Source organism: Vipera berus (assembly GCF_964194415.1).
Source record: "Vipera berus genome assembly, chromosome: 1".
Classification (NCBI taxonomy): Eukaryota; Metazoa; Chordata; class Lepidosauria; order Squamata; family Viperidae; genus Vipera; species Vipera berus.
Window position 1 is genome coordinate 36,003,919 of NC_138202.1, and position 27,156 is coordinate 36,031,074.

Genomic DNA, 27,156 nt, shown 5'->3' on the forward strand with positions numbered 1-27,156 from the left:
GCCAGCATGACACCACAAAGTGCTGTTACCTTCCCATCAAAGTGGTACCTATTTATCTACTCACACTTGCATACTTTTGAACTGCTAGGTTGGCAGGAGCTGGGGCGAGAATGGAGCTCACCCAGCCACATGGCGCTTGGGTCTTGAACCTGGGCTGCTGGCTGGTAAGCCCAGTGTCTCAACCGCTGAGCCACCGCACTGTTCCCCAAATACTACACCACTGCTTATTTGGTCTTGCTGCTTAAGCCAGGTATGAAAAATCAGAGAAAACAGCAGCTATCTTAAAGTTGATATACATTCTTTGTATGACATCTATAATGAGTGGGATCCACGTAAAGAACTGAATGGATATGTGATCATAAGAGAAAAGCAAATAGTAGGCAAGAAACGGATTGAAAAAGGATAGAAAAGAAGTTCCTTGCAATCTAATGGATAATACATAAATCCATTAAGCCATTTTTATTCAAAAGCAGCTTTTATTATGTTTGTTTCCAAGTACCCCCAGAATCAAGTACAACTTGAATAATGTAATCTTAACATAATGCTGGATTAGATGGACCATTGGAGAAAGTTAAGTTCTAAGTCTTACATTTGCCCTATTACTCCTAGCTTTTGCTACACATTACATGGATATAAAACTCCTACTGGGGGAGTATCAGCAACAAACAGCAATGAATGAATGAACAGCTTAAATTAATGAAGTTTAATACACAGAATCTAAAAGAAGTGCAGGATTTTTTTTCCTGAAGCTCAATCTGGGTGTAGGCAAGAAACAGAACCGAGGAAAAGGTTCTGTTATATGATTTCTTCGTTCCCGGATAGTAAGTATATGAAATCAACCCAGGTTTGAATGCGTTCTTGCACTAATGTGTTACAGAATGTCATTAATTACTATTACCTTAGCTCTTCATTTACAATAGATCTGTTCAAAAAAGTATAAACTAGAAATTATCCTGTAAAGTTGCATTTAATTATTAATTCAACATTAATATAGGACCATTTTACTCAGTGCACAGGACAGCTACACCACGCTCATAGAAGCTACGAGGATCTTCCTTAGTAGCAATTTCAAAGTCTACAGTGAAGATCAGATCAGCCCGAGTAAAGTTCAGATAAACGGGCAGGGTCACCTGGAAAATAAGTTCAGAAGTTGGTTAGGAGGATGGAAATACACACGGAGATTAAAAACAGCATGCCTAGCTGAAAAGCGTGAGTGAAAAGGCCCCTTTTCTTACCACATTAGACTTTTTATCAGCATTTGTCTGTTTAATCCAGCGAAGTTGAGTTATGGGCAGTACAGTTGAAATAGCATTGGAAAGTGACAGCTTGTTGTTATTACAAGTGGCTCCTTGAAGCTTCAGCCCTACAAAGGAAGTAGGAGAGTGCTATTTGAAAGAGCACTGAAGTACATTAAAACTCCGCAATGTTCAATTCACCATTTCATCTATGAGAGTGTGTGGTTAATATATAGGTTACATATTCATTTCAACAAACAGTAGGAATTAACTCATCAAAGAACGACATTAGGAGCATTTCATCAGAATATTTTATGGCAGCAATTTTTGGTTCAGTTTCACCAAGTCCAGTTTAAAGTGGCTGAAATGTATTGACTGAAAGAGCATGCAATGGCATTAATATATTTATTTGGTTCCTCCAAAGAGTTTAATGCACATTGTTTATTCATTATATTCACATTTTATATTAACAATCATCTTCTAAGCTACTTTACACGAAAGAGATGGTGACTTGCCCACAGACTCAACCCAGTTGAGTTTCACTGTTAATTTGGTTCTCCATCGCTCTCAGTCTGGTACTCTGACTACAGGTAGTCTTGATTTACAACCGTTCATTTAGTGACCGTTCTAAGTTACAGTGGCACTAACAAAAAATGACTTATGACTGTTTTCACACTTACAACCATGGCAGCAACCCCAAGGCCATGTGATTAAAGTTTGGATGCTTGGCAACTTGGTTCATACTTATGACGGCTGCAGTGTCCTGGGGTCACGTGATCCCTTTTTGTGACCTTCTGACAAGCAAAGTCAATGGGGTGAACAAGATTCACTTAACAACCATGTTACTAACTTAACAACTGCAGTGATTCACTTAACAACTGTGGCAAGAAAGGTTGTAAAATGGAGCAAAATTCATTTAACAAATGTTTCACTTAGCAACAGAAATTCTGTGCTCAATTGTGGCCATAAGTCGAGGACAACCTGCACTAGGATATAGATTCTCAAATTCTCAGCTTGTAATTCTGTCACATTTTTAAGTCTGCCAGAATATCCATAGGGTAGCTGATCTTTTTTCTTTAAAAAAAATTACTGTAATAGTGAAATATAAACAAAAAGAAAGAAAACGGGAGAGAACGAAACAATGGCTACCGAATATATATTAAGAGCATTATGAAGACTTTCTGGCAAGACAGGCCCTTCTCTTTTGTATGTCTCTCCAACTGATGGCCAAGGCTATACTTTGCATAAAATGATAAAGATCATCGCTGTTTAAGTCCTAGAAACCATGTTCCAAATGTCTAATTTTTCTCTTGTTGTGCAATGTGTTCTATGTAGGAAGCCATTCCTGTTTAAATTTGGCTACTATGAATATAATCAGTTTAGCCATGGCAGCATATTCTCCAAGTTACAGATTAAATATCCTCTGCAAGGTTTCTCTTTTCCAGTGTTGTGCCACGTTTCTTCTTGAAGCTGTCACTATATATTTTAGTAAATTGTGGTATTTTAAAAATTTGCTTTCTGAAATTGTACCTAATAAAAGCATCTGTGGTTAGCAGCTAATTTTTCTTCTTTTATTTGGATCCCACTTTTATTACTTTTACAAATAACTTAACACACCTTCTTCCTCCATTTGAACCCCAAAACAACTCTGTAACTAGTATGGGCCAGAGTGACTGGCCTAAGGTCACCCAGCTGGCTTTTGTGGCTAAGGAGGGACTAGAACTCACAGGCCCCTCATTTTAGCCTGGTGCTCTAGTTTAAAAGCTTCCTGAGCAAGTGATCCAAAGAGAAAATGATTTCTTAGCACTTAGGAATGAGGCAGTTTTCCTCTTCCAATATTCCTTGAAATCAGTGTCCAATGTAAGGCACATACAGCTTAACGAGAGAAAGTTAACACGTTTGCTTTCTCCTAACTGAAGAAACAAACAAATGAGCAAAAAGCCGGAGACAACTAACCAGTTACTCCAAAACTGCAAGCATCCAATACTGCATTCTGAGTGGTGGTAACATTGACTTCCAGGCAGAGTTCTTCCAGGGACCAGCTGTTAGCTTGAGCTACATATTGCCTTGTAGCGGTAATGTAGGCCTCGGGTACAAACAGGCCTCCCAGGCAGACATGGATGTTCTATGGAACAAACGTGTAACTAAGTTAACGTGATGGATGTCGCATGAAATCAATACTGACAAGACAATTTTAATGAGAAACTGAAATTTTCTCACATTTTTTATACACCCCATTTTCCTTCTTTGGTTTAATTTATCTAGAGCGCTTGCTGAATTTTATTATCCCCTTCACAGGAATACTAGGCCAGAATCAAGATTTACTGGGATTTTTTTTAATGTTCCATTAATTAAGTAACTAGTTGGTTAGCCTTCTCTGCCGTTGTCCTCCATCCTATGGAACATCTTTCCCCAGAGGTGAGGTGCCAACTCAAAGAGAAGCATGCAATCCTGGGGGTGCTTAAGTGCCCTGAAGACACTCCTGCCACCTTTAAATTCTTATCTTTTTTCTTAGCTCCCAGGCTACTGAATTTGGTATGTATTGTAAGGTTACATAGTTTTTATACTTTTATCCATAAACCACTCAGAGTTACTTAGTGAGATGAGTGATATCTAAATTCGATGATATAAACTTTTTAAGTTTAAGCAACACAATTTGTAAAAACATAGGGTTTTGATAATGTGATCAGAACTGTTTTAGGATTGAAAAAAATAAAGTGGTTTTGGGTGCATTTTGCTTACGTTTGATTGCTTGCCCTGTTCCTCCAGGATATACCGTATTTTTCGGACCATAAGACGCACCTGACCATAAGACGCACCCAGTTTTTAGAGCAGGAAAACAAGAAAAAAAATATTCTGAACCAAATAGTACCGGTATACTAGGAAGGAAGGAGGGGAGAGAGAGAGAGAAGGAAGGAAGGAAGGAGGGAGGGAGGGAGGAAGGAAGAAAGAGAGAGAAAGAAAGAAAGAAAGGAGAGAGAGAGAGGAGAGAGAGAGAAAGAAGGAAGGAAGAAAGAAGAAAGAAAGGAGGGAGGATGGAGGGAGCAAGGAAGAGAGAGAGAGAGAGAGAAAGAAAGAAGGAAGGAAGGAAGGGAGAAGGAAGAAAGAAAGGAGGGAGGGAGGGAGGAAGAAAGAGAGAAAGAAAGAAAGAAAGAAAGGTAGGTACCGGTAGTTTCTTTTCCCTGAATAGGTTTTCTAAGATGCCGAAGCAATTTCAAACAATTAGCAGTATTATCTTGCAAATGGGAAATCACTTCCAATAAACTTTGCAGAGAAACCTGCAGGGACAACTCCTCACGGCTTTGCTGGGGCAAGTCACCTATGAGGTTTAGTTTAGCAAAAACTATTTCTTTAGCAGCGAGGTAAAAGAAAGAAAATGTGCGCGCGCAGGGAGGGGGAGGCAGTCAGAAGGCATGGCAGGCATGTCCGTATTTCCTCCCCTGCCGACCAATCACAGGGGCAGGGCAGAGAATTCCACGTCTTCATTCAATCACGTCTCTCCAATGGAGCTGATGGACTGCGCTGACTGAACGGGAGACAAGTGTTTTCGCTTACCTTCGGACCATAAGACACACCTCGTTTTTCCACCCACTTTTGGGAGGGGAAAAGTGCGTCTTATGGTCCGAAAAATACGGTATATGCATTTCAGTATCCGAAGCCAGAATCGGGAGATCAGTTGTCATAGTATTTTACAGTAGCACATTTTAAAGGCTTCTTAAATTTTTATTTTCTGTCTTTCATTCAAGTTTTCTACCAAGGACTAAATGTACCCATTCCAATAGTAAAACTACATCCAAATGGAAATGCTACTTCTTTGTAGCATTTTGGGATGAACACTACTGCACTTAACAGAAAATCAATTCTACTCTTACCTTTAGTTCCTTTGCACCACCTGAAGCCGCGGCCTGGGAGATATTCTGCAGCTGTTTAATTCGTTCACTGAAATCAGACACCCATTGTATGACTGTCATGCCAGCAGGCACTGTATAGTGAGACCAGCTATGAGGCAATATACCTAAAAGAAAAAATATAGTGTGGTTTTAACTTTTTGTAAACAGAAAGGCCAGAATTTCAAATTCAGAGGCAACCACCCTACAACTTGTATTTAAGCTCCAGTAAAAAGGACACACACATTGAAAATATGAAATATTTGATGGCCTGGTCTGAGTTAGTGTTCCATTTACATCCTTCTTTAAGGATAGGAATAGGAAACTTTTTTTCCTTTTCAAATCTCAGAATACAGCTCCTCTTTCAACTTAACTTTAAAACTACAGTTTGATCCAACTGAAACTCTAGTAAGTATTGATATTGTTTGTAGGGAGAATTGTTGATGGTGCAGGAAATACTGAATTACAGAAATAATTTTGACCAAAGAGGCGATCGATCACCTTATGGGATAATCCTGCTGTAAAAACATTTGCTAAAAATCAGAACAATGGACTCAATACCATTGCTGTTTTTAAAATGTCACAATCATTAGACATCTTAGAATAATTAACAGTGGCATATAAACCAGTTGTATTATGAGTTTGTGGAATGTGATATTATTTACGTAACCTTTGAATAATGAACACCTGTAAAATCAAAGTTGTTTTCAAAATGTGAAACTAATTTCTTTGAAGGGGGGGTTACAGATGTTACGCTGTACGCATTTATCTGGTTGGACTTGTTCTATTATTGCTGCATTTTTGGCTGAAAGTCATTGGATTATTAGCACAGTTTGAGAATACATATATTCTCAACTATTATATTATATTATATTTGGAAGCTAACAAAATTTGGGCTAAAGGCTAAAAAGCATTACTATGTAAGATGGAAAGGATGAATATACACTGGATTGCCATCATGTTATTTGTAAAGATGTAATAAAATGAAATGTTGATAAAGGAGTAAGGAAGATTTTTGAACAATCTGGTACCCTTTGTTGGAGTTGTATGTATAATTTCAAGGCCTTTTTTCCTTTCTTTTAAAAATGTTGTATCATATATAATAACCATCTTGTTGATTAATTTCATATCTTAAGAAAAACCCCAAGAATTTGGGTTAATTTAGTCCTCAGTGCAAAACAAGCTTTAATAGGCCTTTCATAACTAGCAGGACTTTACTTTTTTAATGTAATAAATTTGGAAAAGCCTACCTTTTACCAATTCATTAATAAGCATCCGAAGATAATTGGTCTGTTTCTTCTTTCCTTCACACACTTGAACTACATCTGCAAGATCTTGGCGAACATCCTGAAGGAGTTTTGCTCCCATTTTCACTTCTCTTTCAAAGAATCTAAATAATGGATCCTTGGTTTCAGGAAGAAAAATAAGGTTTTTATAATTTTTATAAATATCTTATAATATTATCTTATTCTACAGCACCGAAGGGAGTTAAAAGTCAATACATTTTCTTTCTTTTCCCTTTGCCCCACATTTTTATTTTCCCTTTTTCCTCCCTTATTTTCCTACTATTTTCTTTTGTATTTTATATTATAGACTAATAAATAAAAATAAGCAATTTTTGTTATACGTTTTATATTTCAAAGTAATATTTGTATCTGATTACATGATAAGTTTTTGTAAACCAGTGTCTATAAGTGTAATGTATAAGATAATTTTTTTGGTTGTTTTTAAGCATTTTTAAGCATGGACTGTAGTTTAATTTTTTTATTGTTCCTACTACAATATCATTCATATCTTAATACAGAATATATTCAAAGTGAATATAAAGATAAAACCAGAAATGGGTTTAATGGAAAGAGACTTGGGGAAAAAAAAGTAAGTTCGATGTTATATATGTTGATGGCAGCAAAAAAATAATAATGGAAGGACACTTTTGATTCCTTCAATGGAGGAATGGTTGCAAAAGTTGATGGAATTAGAGAGATGGCCAAATTGACTGCTTTGATCAAAGAAAAATACAGTTAATTTTGTTTCTACTTGGAAACCGCTTCTGGACTTTGTGCTTGAGATGAAAAAAAAATGAAGCTTTGATTTTGAGTCTTACCGATTAATAGATTTGTTGTTATAGAAATGGCTAGTTTATATTATTATGTAAAAGTAAAAAGTTGAGGTTTGATGCTATTATCTTATTCTACCGCCGCAAAGGGAGTTTAGAAGTCAATACCTTTTCTTTCTTTTTTTTGAAAAGATGATTTTATATTATTGTGAGAAGCCTGGCAAACGTAAGGAGATGTAACTGTTTCTTAAATGTAAGACTGTTTTGGAGGATAATTTTAACAGTTCCACTATTATCTCTGACTCCTCTGCTTTCTTGTAGTGTAGCAGAGGGTATCTGTAAATAAATAACTCCTCATATTTGCTTAAATAGGTGGGAATGTGCAAATTATAGAGTTAAAGCTTTTCTGTATGGAGAATCACCCTGCGTGTTCTGTATATTGCTTCTGGTTCTTTTCGAGTACAGATTTGCAAAAAAAAAATAATAAAAATAATAAAAAAAAATCTGAAAGGCTCAAGTTTGAAATAGTCCATTTCATGCTCAAAAAAGCCATTTTGTCTTTCAAATGGGATGCCTTATGAAGTTCTATTTTCGAAACCTTTGTACAGTCCTCCAAAGAATACTGTTGCAATGAAATAAATAATGGACCCTTTACCTTAATGTTGTCCACAGTTCGTTTTAGATGATTCAGAGTTTGTGGGATGAGATGGAGCCAGTTGGAAGCCGTAGTGTGCAGCGTTCGCATCCAGGAAGGGCGACCATCTGATGAAGAATCTGTTCGTGCTTTCTTCTCTGTCTCTGCATAGGCCAAATCATCTTCATCCTCCAACATCTGCATTTTCAGCATTTTACTGATCATATCAATGCCTGAAAGGAAGAAGACAAAGTGCTATGGCCATGCATTTTGCTTTAATTAAATGCATAATTCAGTTTTTGCAAAACTCTTTCAGTTGTTTTACCACATATTGTTTACATTTGGCCATGCATTTTTAATGAGGTTTGTGCAGAGTTACACTCAATAGGTTTGAGTATGCTATATCTTGGTTTTCAGAAGTCATTGCCTGTTATGTCTAAATTTTCAGTATACGTACCTCACTGATGAGGCTTACAAAACACCACTATAAGTGATTGTTTAAAAAAAAAATACCAGGATGCTTCTTATTCAGTTATTCCAATATGCAGAAAATTGTTTTATATATGAAAGCCTTATCACTTATAAAGATGAAGTAAGATGTTTACCTTGTGTGGTGAGAAGAACCTTCTCAGCATTATTTGGTAATCCAAGCCAGGAGGGAGTTTGTGTATCTGGCAGCAATTCAACCCACTGTACAAATTCTTCACGTCTGTCAAATCAACAATTCCAGATAGTGACCAAGATATTCATAACTACAAGGAACATATGAGATAACTCAGTTTAACTCATGCTTAGTTTTAGAAAGAAAATGTTAATACCGGATTCCATCTGGCATCTGAATATCTTTATGCCCATCAACTTTGGAAGTCAATTTGAATTCACTGTCAAAGCTTCGTGTGGTGAAGAGTCGCTCCAGGAAAGTATTCAATAACCGTTGGTCAAATTCGTTATCAATGCGGCCGCCATAAATTGACTGAGCCATCAGTGTCTTCAGGGCAGACCATGGAATCTTGTCAGGCGAGATGTTCTGACGACCCTGACATTGGAGACATCTTTGTGATAAAAGGAACAGCCAACACATGATAAAGCCTACATGGGCAATGTTATTAACAAGAGCTAGTTTAATAAAATAGTGCTGACCCTTGACTAGGAGATTTTGCTGATATTTTGCTTGATACCTTAAGTACCTTACTGCCGAAGTGGGTGGCCTATATATGAATTATGTAAGCAAAAGCCCTCGGCTATCAGTTTCAATCAAATCCAATGGATATGGGTGATGTTAAGTCCAATATAGGAATGATATATACTTCCTTATGATGCTTGAACAAAAGGTAAGATATAATCAAAACTGTTCATGTCATTCGACTATCTTACAACTAGATTTGTCCTTTAAGAAGTAGAATTTTTGCACAAAGGAATAAAATGGGAATTCACTTACCTTTGCTGTATCATCAAGCCACGTATCTACAGTATCACAAGCAGATCTTAAATCAGATTCTCCAAATTCGTATTTTTTTGACCATCCCAGAGGAGCATATCGTAGACGTTCTTGAATAATAGCATGGAACCATGCAAGAAGGAAATAGAGACGTGCACGCTCGTTTGGTGACTAGAGAGGAGAAAAAACAATGTGTTATTATTTGGGGCTCAATGGAAAAAAAGAGCAATCTATTTAACAAAACACAGTAAGACTTTGCTTGAGATTGAGTATATCTTCTAATTCTGCATCATTTATTTCAGATGAAAGAATCAATCCTTTTCCTTATTTGCTGTATTTTATTTTAAGGTACTTGATGTATAAATCCATCCAGATGAAGAAAGGGCTTTTAGAAGAGGATACAATACAAAAGTCAAATCATGTGTTTATTTATCTTCTAAACAAATGGTACTTATTTTACTTTTGTTATTTCTCTAAGCTCAAAAGAGTCTGATCTTTACTGGTTTAGAATATAAAATGGCTGGGGTATCTGTATCTATGAACCAAATGGAAATTGTTGCATGATCAGCAACGGCTACTCTGAGTAAAGTTCAGAGTAAAGCTTCTTAATGGATTCATTCACTAATATTTTTTTTTAGTAAAGCCATATTTATTGAAATTCTGAGTAATTAGTTTAAAAACTTACCTTGCACATTCTAGACACAGGAATGCTGCTAAAGGTTCTCAGCATATTGGCCTTTACACCAGGTGGTGGTTCAAATACAAAAATTCTTCCAGCACGTAACAAGTTTACTGGCACCTGAGTACAAAATACATTATCCAAATGTACAGTGAGAAATGTATTAATCAAATTTATATAGTCGCCAATCTCATGGGTAATGATTATGGAGCACTTGCAATAATCTCTTATTTGGGGAAATGCTCTTTGTCCCCAAACTTGTACTGTTAGAGAAACTAAAATGATTCAGCTGTGCTGAACTTTTAATTTATCATGTTATCATGGAGTAACTTTTAAATTACAACTAACATAAATAAAAATCACTAGAATAGAATAGAATGGACTACTTTATTGGCCAAGTGTGATTGGACAAACAAGGAATTTATCTCTGGTGCAAAGGTTTTCACTGTACATACAAACAACAAAGTAATATAATCATAAGATCCCAATAGGAGAAGGTAGTAGAAAAGATGAGAAGGATAATAGAAATACAGCCATACTATATGGGTAAATATCCTTAGACATAAATTTCGATAGGGCATCAAGATCTAATATGGAATAGACAACAAAAACATTTGAAGAAGTTAGTGCAGTATTCTGGGGTTGGTTCCATATTAAATTCACTTGACATTTTTGAACATTCAAAGAAGCACTAATTTCTCTTATTTAATGGAGAGAAAATGAATTACGGACAACAGGACAGAAACCTCACAGAATGAGGATAAACCTCTTTTTCACAACAGCAGAATTCTGAAAGAAATGTGATGGTTATTTTTTTGCACTCTGCTTACTTTTGGATTAATCTCCATTGTAAGGAACAATCTAAAGCATGCATGAGGCTGAAGGGAATGTAGCTTCTTTTCCAGTTGCATCAGCCATCCAGGTGCCAAGTGGACATTCTTCAACATGACCCACCTGAAATATATATTTAAAAATAAAATCCAAAGGGATTAATGCTTCAGAGGTCTGCATTATACTCCAAAATTGATCCAATGCAAATCCTACCATTAAGAAGAACCCACCTGCCTGACTTCACTGCAGTATTGATTGCTTTGTCAGCTTGGTTAAATCCTTCAGCAGAACCTAAAAGGACAACATTACCATATCAGAACTATGTACCTGTCTTCCACAGCCATTTGATATGACAAAATATATGAAAATGTTACCAATAGCAATAGAGGTGATCTGTGTATTTTGCTCTGCAGCAAGGTCTTCAACATGTCCACTAGCATCATAGCCAGGTACAGAGCACATCAAAACAGGTGTATTAGGCTTCACCTAAAATCCAGGAGCAGGAGAGAAACAAAAAGAGAAAATCAACTATGTCTGCTTCACAGTCCTCTCTGCTCCAACGTTTGCTAAGAAGTGTGCAGTTTTTCTAGCACTGATAAAATTTCATCTCTGAAATGCCAAAAGGGCCAGAAAGGGCCACAATTTCAATTCCAGAAAGCTAAAACCATTTTAGGTAGACAGATAATGATTTGTACACGCTGAAACCCAGCTACTTTTTTTATACCTCTCATGTTGTATCATTACAAAAAGCCATCTAACAAATAAAAAAATAATCAACATTCAATGCAACATTTGCTTTAACACACTTTAAAGTAAAGCATCACCTGTACTTAATCTGTGTGTGATTCTGGGGACCAAGGTAGGGGGGGGTAATTAAATTTTTTACTTGCCTCAGTATCAACAATGTGCGCCAGATCCAAAGGCTGCTCCATAATGGACATAAAATTTTCTCCAAGATTTGTGGAAACAAACTGATGTGCCATTGCCAATAAACGATCAGGGCGGAAAGCTTGGATCAAAAGCAAGCGGTGTAGGGCCTGTCCAATGGGTGCTGAGATTTTAAAAAAGGAAAAATTAAACAAAACATTCATGTTGGGTTTGGATTGTTCCAGACAATTCAAGACTAAGGTTACGGCAATAGCCAACATGTTTCTGTTTCTTTCTCTCCAAGAAAATAAGGATGGGTAAGGAAACAGGAGGTTTAGGAACAAAACTGCTTCCACCTTTAACTCCTCTCCACCCCCACCACATGAAATTGTGCAATTTGATTTCAGAGGGTTTAGAGACCGAGCCCTTTGTTTCCAAGAGGCCTCCTGATGACACTCCATATAGAACGTAGGTCCAAAAACATGTTTTTTTTTCCTGGTGATGTCACTGGAAGGTCTCCAGCTTTTTAGAAAATCATGAAACTACATGACAGCCTTTCATCTTGCAAATATTGTCTAGCACTGATCTAATGCAACACTTAGGTTTTATAACATTTCATATGGAGACTAAAAAAACCTTTAATTCTAAGAGCATCTCTGTGATAGTGGGTGGTAAAACAGGGCCTTTTCTGTCAATTTTATTTGTTCATTCCTCACATGATTCTTTGGCAAGTGGGATTGCATTTTAATTCCTGTTGAGGAAAAAAAGGAAGAGGAGAAAAAACCCTGTGTCAATGAAGGTTTGCAACTGTCCCACATACAGATCTGGATGGTGAGCTATCCTTGATGTTATCCATCATCCATTACTCAAGGCTAGAGCAACTGCTTTTAAGAATGATGTCATGGGTTCTCTAAAAGATGTTGCAGACACTAGCATCAGTTCTGACCAGCAGGTAATACAAACTTCTGCCTGTCTTCAGAAGGAGGTCAAACACAGCCTGTGAGCCAGCTATACTTGGCAAAAGGTTTTCTGAGTCCACCAGGCCTTGAGTAATAGATGAATCCAGAACACCAACTCTGCACACCTATTCCTCTAAGGAAGACACTGTACCATTCAGAGTCAGAGATACACTGATTCCAAAATTCATGGGCTAATAATCCACATTGACTCCATCTTATCAGGATTCACTTTTAAGGTACTGAAGACTATGCACCTGCTTTTCTACTGATACCAGCTTTATTGTAGACTATTAGTAAGTCTGAATGGTCCTGAGTTATGTATTTCCAGAAACACTAATCCCATTGCCGAGGGACCCTTTTATGTCACTGTCAAAATCAGGCATTTACAAGGAATTACTTGCTGATATAATACTGATATACCATTTTGAAGGTCTGTTTTTCAGTATTCAAAATCAACTAATTTCCCAATTTCTTACAAATTAATTTGATGTTATCTTTTCCCTGACATGATATGTTTGTCTTCTTCCTGCCATTTCTTCTGGTGAGTGTTCCACAAATATCTAACAAAGCAAAACTGAGATGGAAGAAATATGAACCTACTTGCAGTTTTGTCTTCTGTCCAAAGATGGGGTACAGTCTGCTCGGGTGAACTGCTATCCAGCCAAATGCAGAATTGCTGTAAGTCAGATTCAGTTAATAATTATTACTTCTGAGCAACACATAAGAATCTGGTATTAGTTCTAAGACCAATGAATTTCTTCACATGAAGTCAGATCAAGGATGATCACATTTCCCTAAGGAACATGTCCTCTGTATGGTAAGAACGTGATTTTATATGTAGTAATATTCTTTTCTGATTAATATACAGTTCAGTCAGCATAAGCTATCCAACCCTCATATTGGTAATAACGCGTATGAAGTGAAGTTGGAAATAAGCTGCATATATACAATGGTCTAAATAGAATGAAGTGTTCTTCTTTGCATTAACAGTTCACTTTAAAATTCAATAGTTTAGACGTATGAAAGGGTATTCTTACATCATCAGCTTTGATTTTAGAAACAAGGTCCTTAAATGAAGAAAGACAGCTCAGTCTCATCATAGCTTCCACTTGTTCCAAAGTCAGGCCACTGATTTTGGGGAGAATCGTGTTGCTGAGAACAATTTCTTTCCCTCTTAGGAAATGCTGGAATTCTGCATCATAGGTAGGCTCCCTTCAATGGAAACAGAAGAAAATCCCACTGAGAACAATTCTCTCAAAGATAAAGAAACCTAACTACCCCCTAAGTATAATTCTTTGGGTTACTGATACGAACAAGAAACCTGGGAAAATCATTACTTCAGCTTATGTGCGTATGTCTGCTGTTTAAACATGACAAATAATCTTTTGCAAGAGATATCAGACAAAGGTTAAACCATGCTTTTCATTCAGGTTTTTCTTACGGCAAATCCAAATGGGCCTTTCTGACATTATTTTTATTGATTTGAACAGAGATACGGAATTACCTGTGTCCCTCTGTCATCTTAGGTTGCACGAATTAACTTTAAATCTATAAATGCTACTTCTGGATGCAACTTTTAGTCTGACTTTTGGAGTGCTTTTTTGTTTTGCTTTCCATGAAATTCCCTATAATTCTTAAATTTTGGAAAGACTTCACTAATGACTTGTTTAGCAAGAGAATTTGCTTACCCTATAGTGCCTTTCAGTTTTATTCTAGCCAAAAGCATTGCAAAGGTTATGTGATCCTGATGTAGCATGCCACGAGCAACTCTATTGAATGCCACCTAGAGATACAACATTAGGAAGATCAGCTTTGTAGAAAGTTTGTGAACAGGGGAAAAAAATAATCTCTGAAGTGTTTTGAAGTACAAAACGCCTCTACTTAACCTGGAACAGATCTTTTGTGATAATGGAAAGACGTTGGGTATGGTCCGTAATTCCCTTCAAATTGGGGTTTTCGTATAGGACATTATGGTAGATATCCAGGAAAAACTGAAGAGAGTACTGATAAAGGAAGTGTATCTAAGATAGAATTCAAACGGAATAAGAATGTTAAAAGCAACGTATTAACTTGAATGGAAATGGCGTCTTGCAGCATTACAAAAAAAAAGGTAATCCGAGAAAGGGAAACCTAAATCAACCCCTTGTACCTGCTTCAATGACTCCATTGTGAAGTAAATACTGCTGCATGCAGTCGAAAGTGGGAGGTATTGCTGAGACACTGTTTCCACCTCTTGCATGACAATATCTGTTTCTTCCACTTTTCTAGTAACCTCAGCTGCCTCTTTCTTCAAGTTCTCCAAAGTGGTTATGATGGTATCATCATCCAAGATACGTCCTTTTACTTCATTGAGGGCTTGGAGAAGAGATTTTTCTAGCTGCCGCAAACGCAGCTGGAATTCACCTTTGAGAACAACAGAGACCCTTAAATAAAACTTGAATCACATTCTGACATCTTACCTTTTAATAGAGCGGACCCAAAGCAACAGCAAAAAAAAATACTAACGTGTTTTACTTTCTAATAAGAGATGAGAATAATTTATGAGTCTGAAATGACAACTGCTAGGAAATTCCTAAATTTATTAAGTTTATTTGCCACCCAGAGAACAGCATATAAAATACGTACATACTGAACGTATATACTTTGGATTCTATTTAATTTTGAACTTTGGAATATGGGTTGGTCTTACAAGAATAATTTTAAACAACACAAAGCAATTTTAAGCATCCTGCCTAATCAAATTTAGTTTTTCTAGAAGCATAAATAAGGTATTTGTGCAAATAAACGTTAATAATTAAAGGTTTTTTTAAAAAAAAAGTGATGGAAATTTGTTTAGGAAAATGATTTTTTTTTAAAAAAAGGACTGAACTAGGGAATGAGACCAGCTCCCGTACTTTTTTTTTAACTTGTTCTGAAAAACAAGAACCTGACTTTTTGAGTTCCGCTCTAGTAACCATATTCAATAGAGCTGAATCTCAAACATCCAGGTAGGTCTATTTGCTAATAAAATTGATACCGGCACTGCTGTAGAACAGAAACAGGATTTGATTCTTTTCTTTCTGCAGCTCTCTAGGTGCTAAAAATGTTGGGGATTTGGTTTTTCAGTGACTATACCTTGAAGTTTGAGGAGATCAGAACGTTTCTCATCCACATCTGGTCTCTCAGCTTTCAGTACCTCATTTAGGCACTGACTCTGTAAGCTGCTACGAGTTACTGTGAAGTTGACAAATGTCACACGAGAACAGAGATCTGGTGGAAACTCAACCTATAAAACAAAAACATTCAATGTAACCTTTAAATAGCCTTCCCTATCCACTGCCATCAACTACTGGTCTTGTAAAACAAGTTTATTCCTTACTGTTGGGTCTCGGGTGGAGAGGAATATTACAAACGATGGTGATAAATCAATGTCTTGATCTCCCAAAGTGATAAGAACTCGACCACCAGTTCTACGGACTTCACGGTTCAGTACAGGATTCAGAACAGGGTCATAGCTCTCCACATCCTAGGCAAGATGACAAAGTGATCAGGCATACATGGAATCAGCAGAGATAAAATCCTCTTGAAGTACTTTCTGAAAGAAAGCTACAACTTGCTTAATGACTGCACTGCTTAGTGATCAAAATTCCAGGCCCAATTGTGGTTATAAGTCAAGGATTGCCTAATTTTTTTTTGGGATACTCTATTTACTTTGAAGAAAACTAGATTTTTTTCCAAAATAATTTACTCAGATTTGCAGACAATAAGTTAATGAAGATTGTTTTTCTTATCGTCTTCTGTTTAGATAGCTAAGAGTCTTAAATTCAGGCTCATCTTTTTTAGAATCTAACATTTGAATATAAATATAAATAAAGGGACGCGGTGGCTCAGTGGGTTAGGATGCTGAGCTTGTCGATCAGAAGGTTGGCAGTTTGGCGGGTCGAATCCCGAGTGCCGTGTAACAGAGTGAGCGCCTGTTACTCGTCCCAGCTTCTGCCAACCTAGCAGTTCGAAAGCACGTAAAAATGCAAGTAGAAAAATAGGGGCCACTACGGTGGGAAGGTAACAGTGTTCCGTGCACCTTTGGCATCTAGTCATGCCGGCCACATGACCACGGAGACGTCCTCGGACAAGCGTTGGCTCTTCGGCTTTGAAACGGAGATGAGCACCGGCCCCTAGAGTTGGAAACGACTAGCACGCATGTGCAGGGGAACCTTTACCTTAGAATAAGTTGAATCTTAAAATGTAGATATATCTACTAATTTACTATCCTCAACACATGGAAAGGAAAACAGGCATGATGAAGGTTGTGACATCATGATCCAAGCCAAGCTTCTTTTGTAGTGGGCTTGTTGTTTGTAGCATGTGTGAATATAAGGGGAGGGAACTCTGATTGAAACACTGCAAACATTTTATGTTTTGATGACTCCAAAATTTTTGCTCAGAACTGTTTAATTTTTTCAATAACATTCACTGATGGAAGCCATTATAAGATATATTTATTCTACAACCTAAATTTTGCTTATCAATTACAAGAAACAGCATGAATTTTAAGACACAAATTTTAAGTAAGTTCAGAAATAATGTTGCTTAGGACGAAAGGAGACATTCTTGTCAATGTCTTTTATTAGCCCTGGTTGCTAAGTGCTTTTATTTCAGTGGTTTCATGAGGTAGACTCGGGTATCTCTAGATCCTGTTCTTTTCAATATTACATGGGTTCCATACTACTGATTGTACTTGCATTTTTTTCTGCATTTGAATTACAGATAAGTGCTGTTTGTTTTCATAAAAGTAAAAATGATATGAACTCTCCTTAGCTTTTGAAGGCAAAATATTCAACAGCAACAAACCTGGACAAGCAGAGGATTACCAAATCGCAGGGCACTTTCCAAATTCTTTCTGAACGCATCATCCAAAAAGCTAGTGCGAGTTATTTTACGGTCCTTGTATTCATTCATGATGAATTCTGTAGCTTGGCCCGAAGGATCGATAATTAAGGGATACCTAAAATATAATTTCTTAAGTTTTAAGGAAGCTAACAAAAGAATATTTTTACTCCATATATATTCACTGGAGTCATTTTTTTAAAAGAGAATTTAATACTATTCTATTAAAATATTTTTTCAATGCCATTGCTATTAAATTCATGATTCAAATTCATGATGTATGCTGGAAACTGAATGATAAAAGCTTCATTGGTTAATATTCACCAAAAATAGTTCTGTTGCCTTTACATTTTACTTCTTTGAGCTTCCAAATTTCTATTTAATCTGCTATTCAGTCAAACACAGTCTGACTGCTACTTGGGAGTTTTTGAGCAGAAACAGTGAATATTTATTGAAAGCATGTAAGATACATCTTTGAAAATTCCATTTTCAACTATGTTAGTGTCTAATCTGTTAAAACACAATCTTCAGATATCTAATGAATACTTAATATAATTTTGCCCATCTTCTTATAAACCTATCAAGTGGCCTAGACATTTTGTAATTATTCTTAAAACAGTGCTTGAACTGATTGATATCTTGAACTTTTGGGAACCATTAATCATATGGGAAGGGATAGCTGAGAGTTGCTGGTAACTTTTTGGATGAGAATTTAGATGATTTTCATCTTGTGTAAAAGATACTTAGATGGGATATTTTTAACAAAACCAGTATCATTGGTTTATTAAAACAGTGGTATAGCAATGCACACTGGTTTTGGAACATATTTCTCTGGGAATGACTTTTTTCATAATATATGAAATATGATTATATAAATGTATTATTCCCAGTGCTATTCTAAGGGGAAAAGATGCCTATAATTATTAGCCATTCTCTTCATACTACATCAGAAGATTCTTGGAAATGCCACAGTATCAGAATATTTATACAACATTTTGTCTTAGGAGTATAGCAAAAGTAATGTTCTTTTCCCTAGAAATAGCTGAAAATCACTCAGTCACAGGAACAAAGGTTTAGGCAGGAATAATTACCACAAGTGTTAATAGTGTTTTTCTAAACTGTTTTTTTTTTGGGGGGGGGGATGAAAATGCCTGATGAAAAGTAAAGTACCTGTTAAATCTCTTGAGCATAATTGCATTTTCTGTGCACAAGTCATCTGCAGGGAGAGAACTTGCTTGCCAGCGAAGACGTTCATCTGCATTCGACAAGTATTCTGTTCTAGCAATATCTGTACGGAACTGTAAAATGAGGATTATGGTTTACTTAAGAAAAGCCAAGGATTGACAAATACCTGTTGGTTAATAAATGTATTTGTCCCCTTTCTACTACTACTACTACTACTGTGTTTGCTTTTACCCTCATAAAATATTGTTAACCCTTCAGCAATACCCTTTATCCATTGATTGCAATTTGGATCCAAGTATACATATCTTTAATCAAAATGGGGCAAGTATTGGAGAAACATATTTCAAATGATCCAGGCTGTTCAGCTGTAAATACTAAGGCTAACATATGTCAAGGAACAAGATACTGATGTGGCATTCCAAGCTCCAAACAGTTGGTACATAATGCCACACAATAAGTGATTCAACTGTTTGTAATAAATGGTGGTGAATGGTTTTATGATCCATGAATGTTTTTTTTACCTGAATATTTGCCTGCTGTAAGTGATGGGACCATGTTGTGAACAGGTTTTGCCGCATCTGCTGATCAAAATAACCAGCATAAGCAATAAATGCTCCTGAGAGCAGACAGTCTCCTGCAATTGTGGACATCTGATTCTTGAAGGTTTCACTTGTTTTCTCCCATCTTTCACGTTCAGCCGACAAGCTCTTCAAAAGAGCTGTGCTACGATTTACCTGGAAGTGAAGCAATTAATATATTCAAACAAAACCCAACCTCAAAAATTTTGATGTCATTTCTTGCAAAACACTATCATTAAAAACTTGGCCCAAGCACAATATCGGTGGGAAATGGGAGGCGAGAGAGAAACAAAAGCAAAGTATCGAGCTCCAGGAAAACTGCAAGAAATTTTAATCGCAGCTGAGAATAGTTCTGCAATGTATCATAAACTGTGATTAGTACCGATATTACACTTTCCCACTGGTCTTCTATTCTTCAAAGAGGCCTCCAATCAGTACAGATAGTCCTGACTGCCACTGTAACTGAGATGTGTAGGCTGTTGAGTCTCAGATAAGAAATGAGGGAGTGCCAAAGGTAGGAGGTGACGGCCTGGGAGGCTTGGTGCAGACCAGGCACAAATTGGGGGAAGGGCAGTGCTGCGGGGAGGTGTGAGTGTAGGAAGGTCGGATGTTGTGTTTGCAAGCAAAGGAGGGGAAGATGTTGTGTTTGCAAGCAAAGGAGGGGAAGGAGAGCATAGTGCGTGTGAGCAAAGAAAAGCCAGGGGTGTGGGGAGACCTATGCAACCGATTTGTGACCTGACAGCTTTTCCATTGCATTTGCTTGTGGGAAGCTGGCAGGGAAGGTCACATACACAGTGATCACAATTGTGTGACACTGCAACCTGGTTTTAAGTGTGAGCTGGTTATCAAGTGCCCAAATTTTGTTCACATGATCACAGGGGGCACTGGCCAAAACTTTGAGGACCTTTGAAGTCCTTTAGTTCAGCTTTGTCATTTAACACTGAATGGTTGCTGAATGGATGTTAGGTGAGGACTACCTGTACTGAAACTACAGTATAAAGACTCGTGACGGTCATTTAAAATGGAATCTAGTGCTCACAAGAAAAATAGAAGTCTGACTTTGCTCTAATCAGAACTTAACAAAAAAAATTAACAAACATTTAACAAAAAGTGGCCATCTCACTTTTGCTTCCACAGCAGCTAGATCTGCCTTAATAGCCTGAGCTTCAGAAATCAGTACAGCATACTCCTCCTTGTAACGAGCAATGCTGGTCTCCAGGTCTCTAATCATCTGCTCAACTTCATTGGCCTTCTGCTGGTTGTCTTTGGCATCGTCCTCAAGTTTCTGCAGCTCATTCCTCAGGGGCTCTACTCGCTTCAACATGTCAGCATAGTTCAACTGGAAAAAAAGAGCAGGCACTTGATTCCCAGACAATTTGGGATGTTACAGTCCTCCAAAAGCCCTCCTATCAACAGTCTGATGTGAGAAAATTGCTAAGTTGAAATCCAGTGGATTATTTTCATTGAAGAAATACTTCCTTGTTTGTGAAACTGAACGGGACGAATTCTTCCTCCCCCACAGAAACCCACCAACTCCAGCACTGGGTATCTGCAGAGAGATTTTGAAGATGTGTACAGAGCTATGGATTTCTGTGGGAAGGACAAACTGGAGAAGGAGAAAATTCCCCCTCAAATCTAAAAAAAGTCTGCAACTTCACCCTTTGATTTTTGACAGTAGGCATGCTTAAGGAAGATGGATGTATTTCAGCACTAAATTATACTGTAAAAAACTGAAGTAAATTAGAATAGAATAGGGAGAGTCGGTTTACCAGTTCTGAATGGCACTGAAAGAGCACTTCCCTTTCAGTTCTACAAGTACTTGACAAAACCTGCTTGGTGCCATTTTCCATTTTTTTACTGTAGCATTTTTTTTCCTTTTGGTCCTATTTAGCATTTTCATTTGTTTCTTTCTTTTTATCCAAAACTGCTTTTTCCAGAAAGCATTTTGGTTTCCTCTTACTGTTTTATCAACTTTCAGGAATCAAAAAACCTACTGCAGCCCCAGGTTATATCTCTTATTTTGAAAATATGATCCTTCCAAAACAGATTACTTACCTGTGCAATAGCCCATTTTACCATAGGTCCACAAGCCAAAGATGCTCTGTTCACAATTTCATAATTGTAGCTTGGATTTGATAAATAGTTCTTCTTCATCTTCTCTCGGATGGCATCACTAGAACAGCAAAAGAGTTTAAAGAACCATACAAGAAAATATTCATTCAACATACTGTACAAGTTCCAATTGTGCAACTATCACCGTCACCATATTAAATAGAGCTAAAACTACAAATACCTTATATCTTCAATATTAAAGTTGACAATGCTGCTGATGAAATTATCTCTGAGAATAACTGGCCTGATCTTTTTCCAGTCACATGTCTCCTCACCCAACAAGAGACAAATTGATTCTAAAGCCAGTTTTACTGCAGGAGGTGGATTGGCCATAGTTCTTACTTCAATAAGATGTTGTTTCTTTATAGAGCTCACCGCTATTAAGGGATGGAAAAAAGCACTGAGCATGCAACATACATTTCAGGCTGCCGATGGGAATGGAGAATGAAATTCTCCTTTATTAGAATGAAATTTGGTTCAAAGACTGCAGTTTTGTTACTGTTGTAATAATATATGGGCTGCTGAAAACAACAGTCTCCATTTTAATGGATCTCACAGACCTTAAGTAGCCTCCATCAACGTGATACAGGTTAGAGATGGAGGGCAAGAAAGAGATATTGTAAATAAATGATTCTTTCTCCCTAAAGATTTAGCAAAATCAGTTCTTCATATTTTGTACCTGTAATCTGGTCACCTTTCAGAAGTCTCTTGTGAACAATTTCATTCAGATCCCAGAGGCAGCTAAAATACATTTCCAAATTATTCACCTGATCTCCTCAGCAGAAAAGTTTACAATGGTTGGGATGAAGTTTTCCCTCATTATGATGGAACGTATCTGTTTCCAATCAGTTGTACTTTCACCCAAAAGTAGACAGATCGACTCTAGTGCCAGCTTCACTGCCGCAGGTGGATTCGCCATAGAACGGACCTCCACCAGATGTTGCTTCTTTATTGATTTAACAGCTAAGCAGGAACAAACCCAATCAGCCAGGCGTGAAAGAAAATGATTTAAGAGAAAACAGCAAAAAGCAAATTCAGAGACGATTTGAACAATTTTAATCTTACATATATATATATACACACACACACACACAAATCAATTTTAATTTAAACAAATAATTTATGGGTAAAATCTGTAAAATTCTGGTAGCTCTAATAGTGCCCGTAAAGCACTGGAAAAAATAAATCTTTTTTCTCACTTTTCAGATATACCATCAGCTACCACGAACAATCTAACAGACTAGTAACATTCATTGTAGCCATCTTTTTTTTAAAAAAGTCATGTTACATTCCAATATTTTGCATTTTTAAGTCATAATAAAGCCATCAATAGCTATAACAGCTTAAGTGGCAATATGAGCAGGTATTCTGAAAAGCTGTGCAATTATTGCTTTGTGCGCAGTCAGAGCAGAATATGATTACTGTTTGTTCCAATTATTCTCCCAAAGATTTCAGCTTAAGAATGTAATATTGTTTTCTTTGCTGTTATTAAGTTTCTGTGAGAGATGATATACCAAAACCAAGCAATTACTGAAAAGAGTTCACTGACCAGCAGATAGTAGAGCATGCTGCAGACCCAAGCTGAGATATATATGTATAATTGCTTTTCTCTCCCCCCTCCCCCGATTTCATGATATCTGCCTACCGTTCTGTGCCTCAATAACTGCAGGCTCTACTTTATCCAGATCTTCTTTCACGCTCATTTGCTTATCTGCAATACCCTCTTGCTGTTTGTGTAGCTGTTCTTGAATTTCTTGGCTCATAACCTAGGGCAAGTTATACAAAGCGTATTAAAATCTCAGCCATGTACGCAGTAGTCATTTTCATGTTATTAAACCAATCAGGGTCCTCACCTTTTTCTTCTCTGCTTCTTGTTGATCTTTTACCATCTTTTTTAATTTATCATTAGCTGCTGCATTCTTCACTTCAAGCTCCTGACTTTTTATTCTTAGGTCACGGCGCAGTTCTTCTACCTGGAATAGATAAAGAGATTCTCAATAATGTCAACGTGCCTTAATGGAAAGTTCTGTAATAACTTCTAGGGATTGTCAAGAATTTCCCCCCACCCCATTGTCCTTTGTTTAGGTTTATACCTGGTCCACAGTTTCCTTGATTTTCCTGAGTCCAACATTCAAATGCATCTGCTGCTCTTCTAGCTCACTCCTCTTTTCATTGAATAAATTTGCATAGTGATTGATGAAGTCCAAATAATGACGAGGAGTGATGGCCATTGTTCTGCCACCTCGTTTTGCTAGTCGAGCGTTAGCCTGCCATCAAATAAAATGTTGGTACAAATTAGTAAATTTTAAAATTTCCTCCACAAAACACAAATGCAATATCTTCTTCTAGGATTGTCCGATAGAGCACAAAAAAAAGTATCAAAATGAAAAGCTGAATGTACCTGATGAAGTGTCAGATGAACAAACACACAGCTGTTTACAATAGCTTCTCTATGTGATGGAGGCTGTGGCAGCTTGTCATAGACAACTGGCATGTAATCAGGCACAATGTAATTTGGTTTCTCAAGATCCATTTTGCTAGTGAATTCTTTCCCAACTTGATAAAGTGCCTCAGTGGACCAGTCTCCAAACCAGTTCAAAACACACCTAAACAAGATAAGACAATAATGCCACATTTTGAAATGAATTAATGGAAATTATTCACACACAGTGTATTAATGGTGCAGTACCTGTTGAAGAGGGCTGGAGATGTAGCTGCTCTATCTTTCAATCCTTCTGAAGATGGATTCATGGTAAAGACCACGTGGAGATTGCGGATCACTTGACTAGTGAACCATTTATAAAGTTCTTCATGTGAATCCAACATTAAGCCTTCTTTCTGGGCCCCTTCCTTACATTGAGTCATAAGTGTGGCATATTCATCTCCTTCAAACAGTCCAGGGACCTACATTGAGAAAATGCGCATTAGAAATCTAATTGATTCTGGAAACTCTTAGAAAGGGCTGAATTCCAAGTTTCTGACAGTACAAATACATAAAGTTATGCAACGGTTTTACAGCAGACTGGTTGTTCTTCAGCTCAGAGATTAAATTTCAACTGATCATGGCAACTGATGGAACAATGGCTTTTTCCATTTTAAAATACAGAAATCTAGATCCAGCTTTTCCCTAAGCTTTTCATTAAGTTACCTCTCCATTGGCCAGAAGAGTGTTCATTCTCTCCAGAAATCCAGAATCAAGTACATTTGATTCATCCATTATGAATGCAATTTTCTCATTCTTGCAGCCAGATCGTCTTAATACCGTTCTTAGATCTTCATCAAAATCTTCACCAGTATACTTTCTATGTACCTGTGAATCACAATTGTGGGTCATTTTTTGTTTTGATGTAGTTTATAAAAGGAAAGTAACATAAAATGGTTTTAGTTCTACTATTTGAAAGAGTGGTTGTAATAACCTTAATTTGGTAGACACTTAGACCGTTCATCCATGCCACAAATCGAGACAGAGTTGTTTTTCCTGCTCCACTGACACCAATGAGAAGTAAGTGGCCCTGAGGTTGACGGAAGATTCTGAAAAGATACTTCATTTAGTGAATATAATGCAAGCTACCAGTATAACTCATTTCCCTTTATAGGAATTATTTATTCATTACATTCAATTGATCTTTCCTACAGATGAGCATACATACAATTAAGAGTCTTAAATGTATTTTATAAAACATTACTGGAGATTCTTTCTAGTATTCAATATCCAAGAAAACATTAAAATATTCCTTTTTAAAATGAAAATTAGATTAACTTAATAATATACATTTCTTCTTGCCATGTTTCCCCAAAAAGAACACCTGGTCTTTTTTTTGCCTCCAAAAGAGCCACCAGGTCTTTTTTGGGGGGGGGGGGAGTGTCTTTTCCACTCACTTCTGGCACCGACAGCTCTGCCCACTTCTGCGGCCAAAAGAGCAGCTTCATTCTGCACGTGAGAATGGAGCTCTGGCCTGCATTTCGCAGTCAAAGGCCTTTCTGGAAGGCCTGTGTAGCTGAGAACCAAGCTATGGATTCAATCCATATCAATTCAATCCATAGCTCAGTTCTTGGCTGCACGGGCCTTCCGGAAATGGTTTTGACTGAGAAATGCAAGCCAGAGCTCGATTCTCAGCTGCAGAATGAAGCTGATCCTTCGGCCGCAGAAGAAGTGGGCCTGCGAGGCAAGTGTCGATTCATGGGAGGCCTGGCTGCAATGATAAGCTCCAGCCCTCCCTACCCTAGCTTGATTTTTAGGCGTGCACCTTGCCCCAAAACTAGGGCTTATTTTTGGGATAGGGCTTATATTAGGCCCAGCCCCAAAAATCAAGCTATGTCTTACTTTTGGGGAAACACAGTAGTAATATACATACCTATCAATTCGTAGCACATGATCTAATACTTCATTGAATAAAACAAGTGGCACATCGAGTTCTTCTTCATAGAAAACTTTCAGTCTTGCTTTCACATAATCTCTTAACTCCTCTTGATCAACTGGGATATAGTCCTAACAAAAAAATAGAACAAGCAAATATTTTTGTATGTACATAGACACACATAAATGCTGAAGCGGACTACGTTTAGGGTAGTAGTATCTTAGGATGCATAAAATGTTCATTTGTGAAGGTGCTTGATTTCCCATTAAAAATTGTTTCATATTAAGCAGTCACTGTCTTGAGTTTTTCCCCCAAATAAACAAAGCTGACAGGAATGTAACATTTATTTACAAATCATGATGCTGCAAGAAAAGTACTGATGCAAAATAAATGGAAATAATAAAAAATCAGCACTGAAATTCTGAACACTCCTAAAAAAATAGCACAATTATTTAACTGAGACAACTCATTTTATACACAGAAAAAGATAAAATCAGTTTAATATAAAATAAAATCTTGATGCATATTTTCATGTAGGTTAACTTTCTTCCTCAAGGATATAAGAATGAAGCAGTTACTTAAATTTTAACATGGGTACCAAGAATCATGGATAGCTACACAGGCTGAGTTTTGCAAACATTTCATAGTTAAACAGGCCAACTAATATTCAAGTCAACATACAGTAAAACTAAAAAGGTTGCCCTATCTGGCCTCAACCAGAAGAGAATAGATTAACTGTAATTATTATCCTTTTTGACAAATTTATTGGGTGAAAAATTTCCCACACAGAATTTTAAATTTTTGTATCAATGTCGGATACAGAGGTGGTAGGGTAGTAATTTTATATTTTTTAAACATATGAATTGTTTCTAGTTGAAAATATCTCCATATCCTAATATCTCCACGTCATAAACATTGTACAACTCTACCACATAGAAGATAGGTTTTTCTCTTACCTTTGAAAGCCAATTGCTGTAGAGAATGGGCCTGCACATGGCTTTATCTTTATCTATATTGGGGAAATGTTTCAGAGCTACCATATCAATATTTTCATCAGTCCATCGTCTCTCCTCATCTTCCACAAGCCTGAATAAACAAAGGAGATTGAGAGAGGAAGCAGACAGGACTTAACCAGGATAAAAGTAGAGAAATAGCAGCATAATAGAGCTCTGAGAAGAAGGAAGAAGGCTGAAGATAATTTTCAGCTCACCAACTACCTTGCAGCAGAAAGATTCTAGAAAAATTGTAAAAAAACGGAAGCAAAAATTTTGATAGTATGCATTTTCTATAAAACATTTAGATTTTCTCTTTCCTGGAGTTTTTAGATCTATCTACAACAAAATGCCTACAATTTAAAAAAAGGAAAATTCTTTTAAACAGAAGTCTAGTACAGAATACTTATTTGCTACAACCTCAATAAGTCTTAACTCTAATATTGGCAAATTAATAATAGAGGAAATTTATCCTATCC

General features: G+C 36.9%; 1 protein-coding gene across 1 annotated transcript in view; it reads right to left on the bottom strand.

The window, feature by feature from the left end:
* Positions 1-456: 456 nt before the first annotated feature.
* Positions 457-27,156, bottom strand: part of DYNC1H1 (dynein cytoplasmic 1 heavy chain 1) — a 63,435-nt gene continuing 36,735 nt past the window's right edge. Inside the window, exons 43-78 of the mRNA XM_081314004.1 lie at positions 26,642-26,771; positions 25,683-25,816; positions 24,744-24,858; positions 24,476-24,637; positions 24,017-24,231; positions 23,729-23,933; positions 23,421-23,594; positions 23,181-23,300; positions 22,973-23,093; positions 22,095-22,290; positions 21,271-21,388; positions 20,339-20,554; positions 19,159-19,371; positions 18,623-18,750; positions 17,417-17,570; positions 15,945-16,091; positions 15,701-15,851; positions 14,736-14,989; positions 14,473-14,607; positions 14,275-14,369; positions 13,624-13,798; positions 13,187-13,262; positions 11,651-11,811; positions 11,135-11,246; positions 10,991-11,051; positions 10,760-10,883; positions 9,936-10,049; positions 9,251-9,421; positions 8,631-8,848; positions 8,418-8,521; positions 7,834-8,045; positions 6,373-6,526; positions 5,108-5,250; positions 3,192-3,360; positions 1,236-1,363; positions 457-1,130 (exon numbers count right to left, since the gene is read on the bottom strand). Coding sequence (XP_081170130.1) covers positions 1,002-1,130; positions 1,236-1,363; positions 3,192-3,360; positions 5,108-5,250; positions 6,373-6,526; positions 7,834-8,045; positions 8,418-8,521; positions 8,631-8,848; positions 9,251-9,421; positions 9,936-10,049; positions 10,760-10,883; positions 10,991-11,051; positions 11,135-11,246; positions 11,651-11,811; positions 13,187-13,262; positions 13,624-13,798; positions 14,275-14,369; positions 14,473-14,607; positions 14,736-14,989; positions 15,701-15,851; positions 15,945-16,091; positions 17,417-17,570; positions 18,623-18,750; positions 19,159-19,371; positions 20,339-20,554; positions 21,271-21,388; positions 22,095-22,290; positions 22,973-23,093; positions 23,181-23,300; positions 23,421-23,594; positions 23,729-23,933; positions 24,017-24,231; positions 24,476-24,637; positions 24,744-24,858; positions 25,683-25,816; positions 26,642-26,771 — 5,434 coding nt within the window. The 3' untranslated portion in view covers positions 457-1,001. The remainder of the gene's footprint in view (positions 1,131-1,235; positions 1,364-3,191; positions 3,361-5,107; positions 5,251-6,372; positions 6,527-7,833; positions 8,046-8,417; positions 8,522-8,630; positions 8,849-9,250; positions 9,422-9,935; positions 10,050-10,759; positions 10,884-10,990; positions 11,052-11,134; positions 11,247-11,650; positions 11,812-13,186; positions 13,263-13,623; positions 13,799-14,274; positions 14,370-14,472; positions 14,608-14,735; positions 14,990-15,700; positions 15,852-15,944; positions 16,092-17,416; positions 17,571-18,622; positions 18,751-19,158; positions 19,372-20,338; positions 20,555-21,270; positions 21,389-22,094; positions 22,291-22,972; positions 23,094-23,180; positions 23,301-23,420; positions 23,595-23,728; positions 23,934-24,016; positions 24,232-24,475; positions 24,638-24,743; positions 24,859-25,682; positions 25,817-26,641; positions 26,772-27,156) is intronic.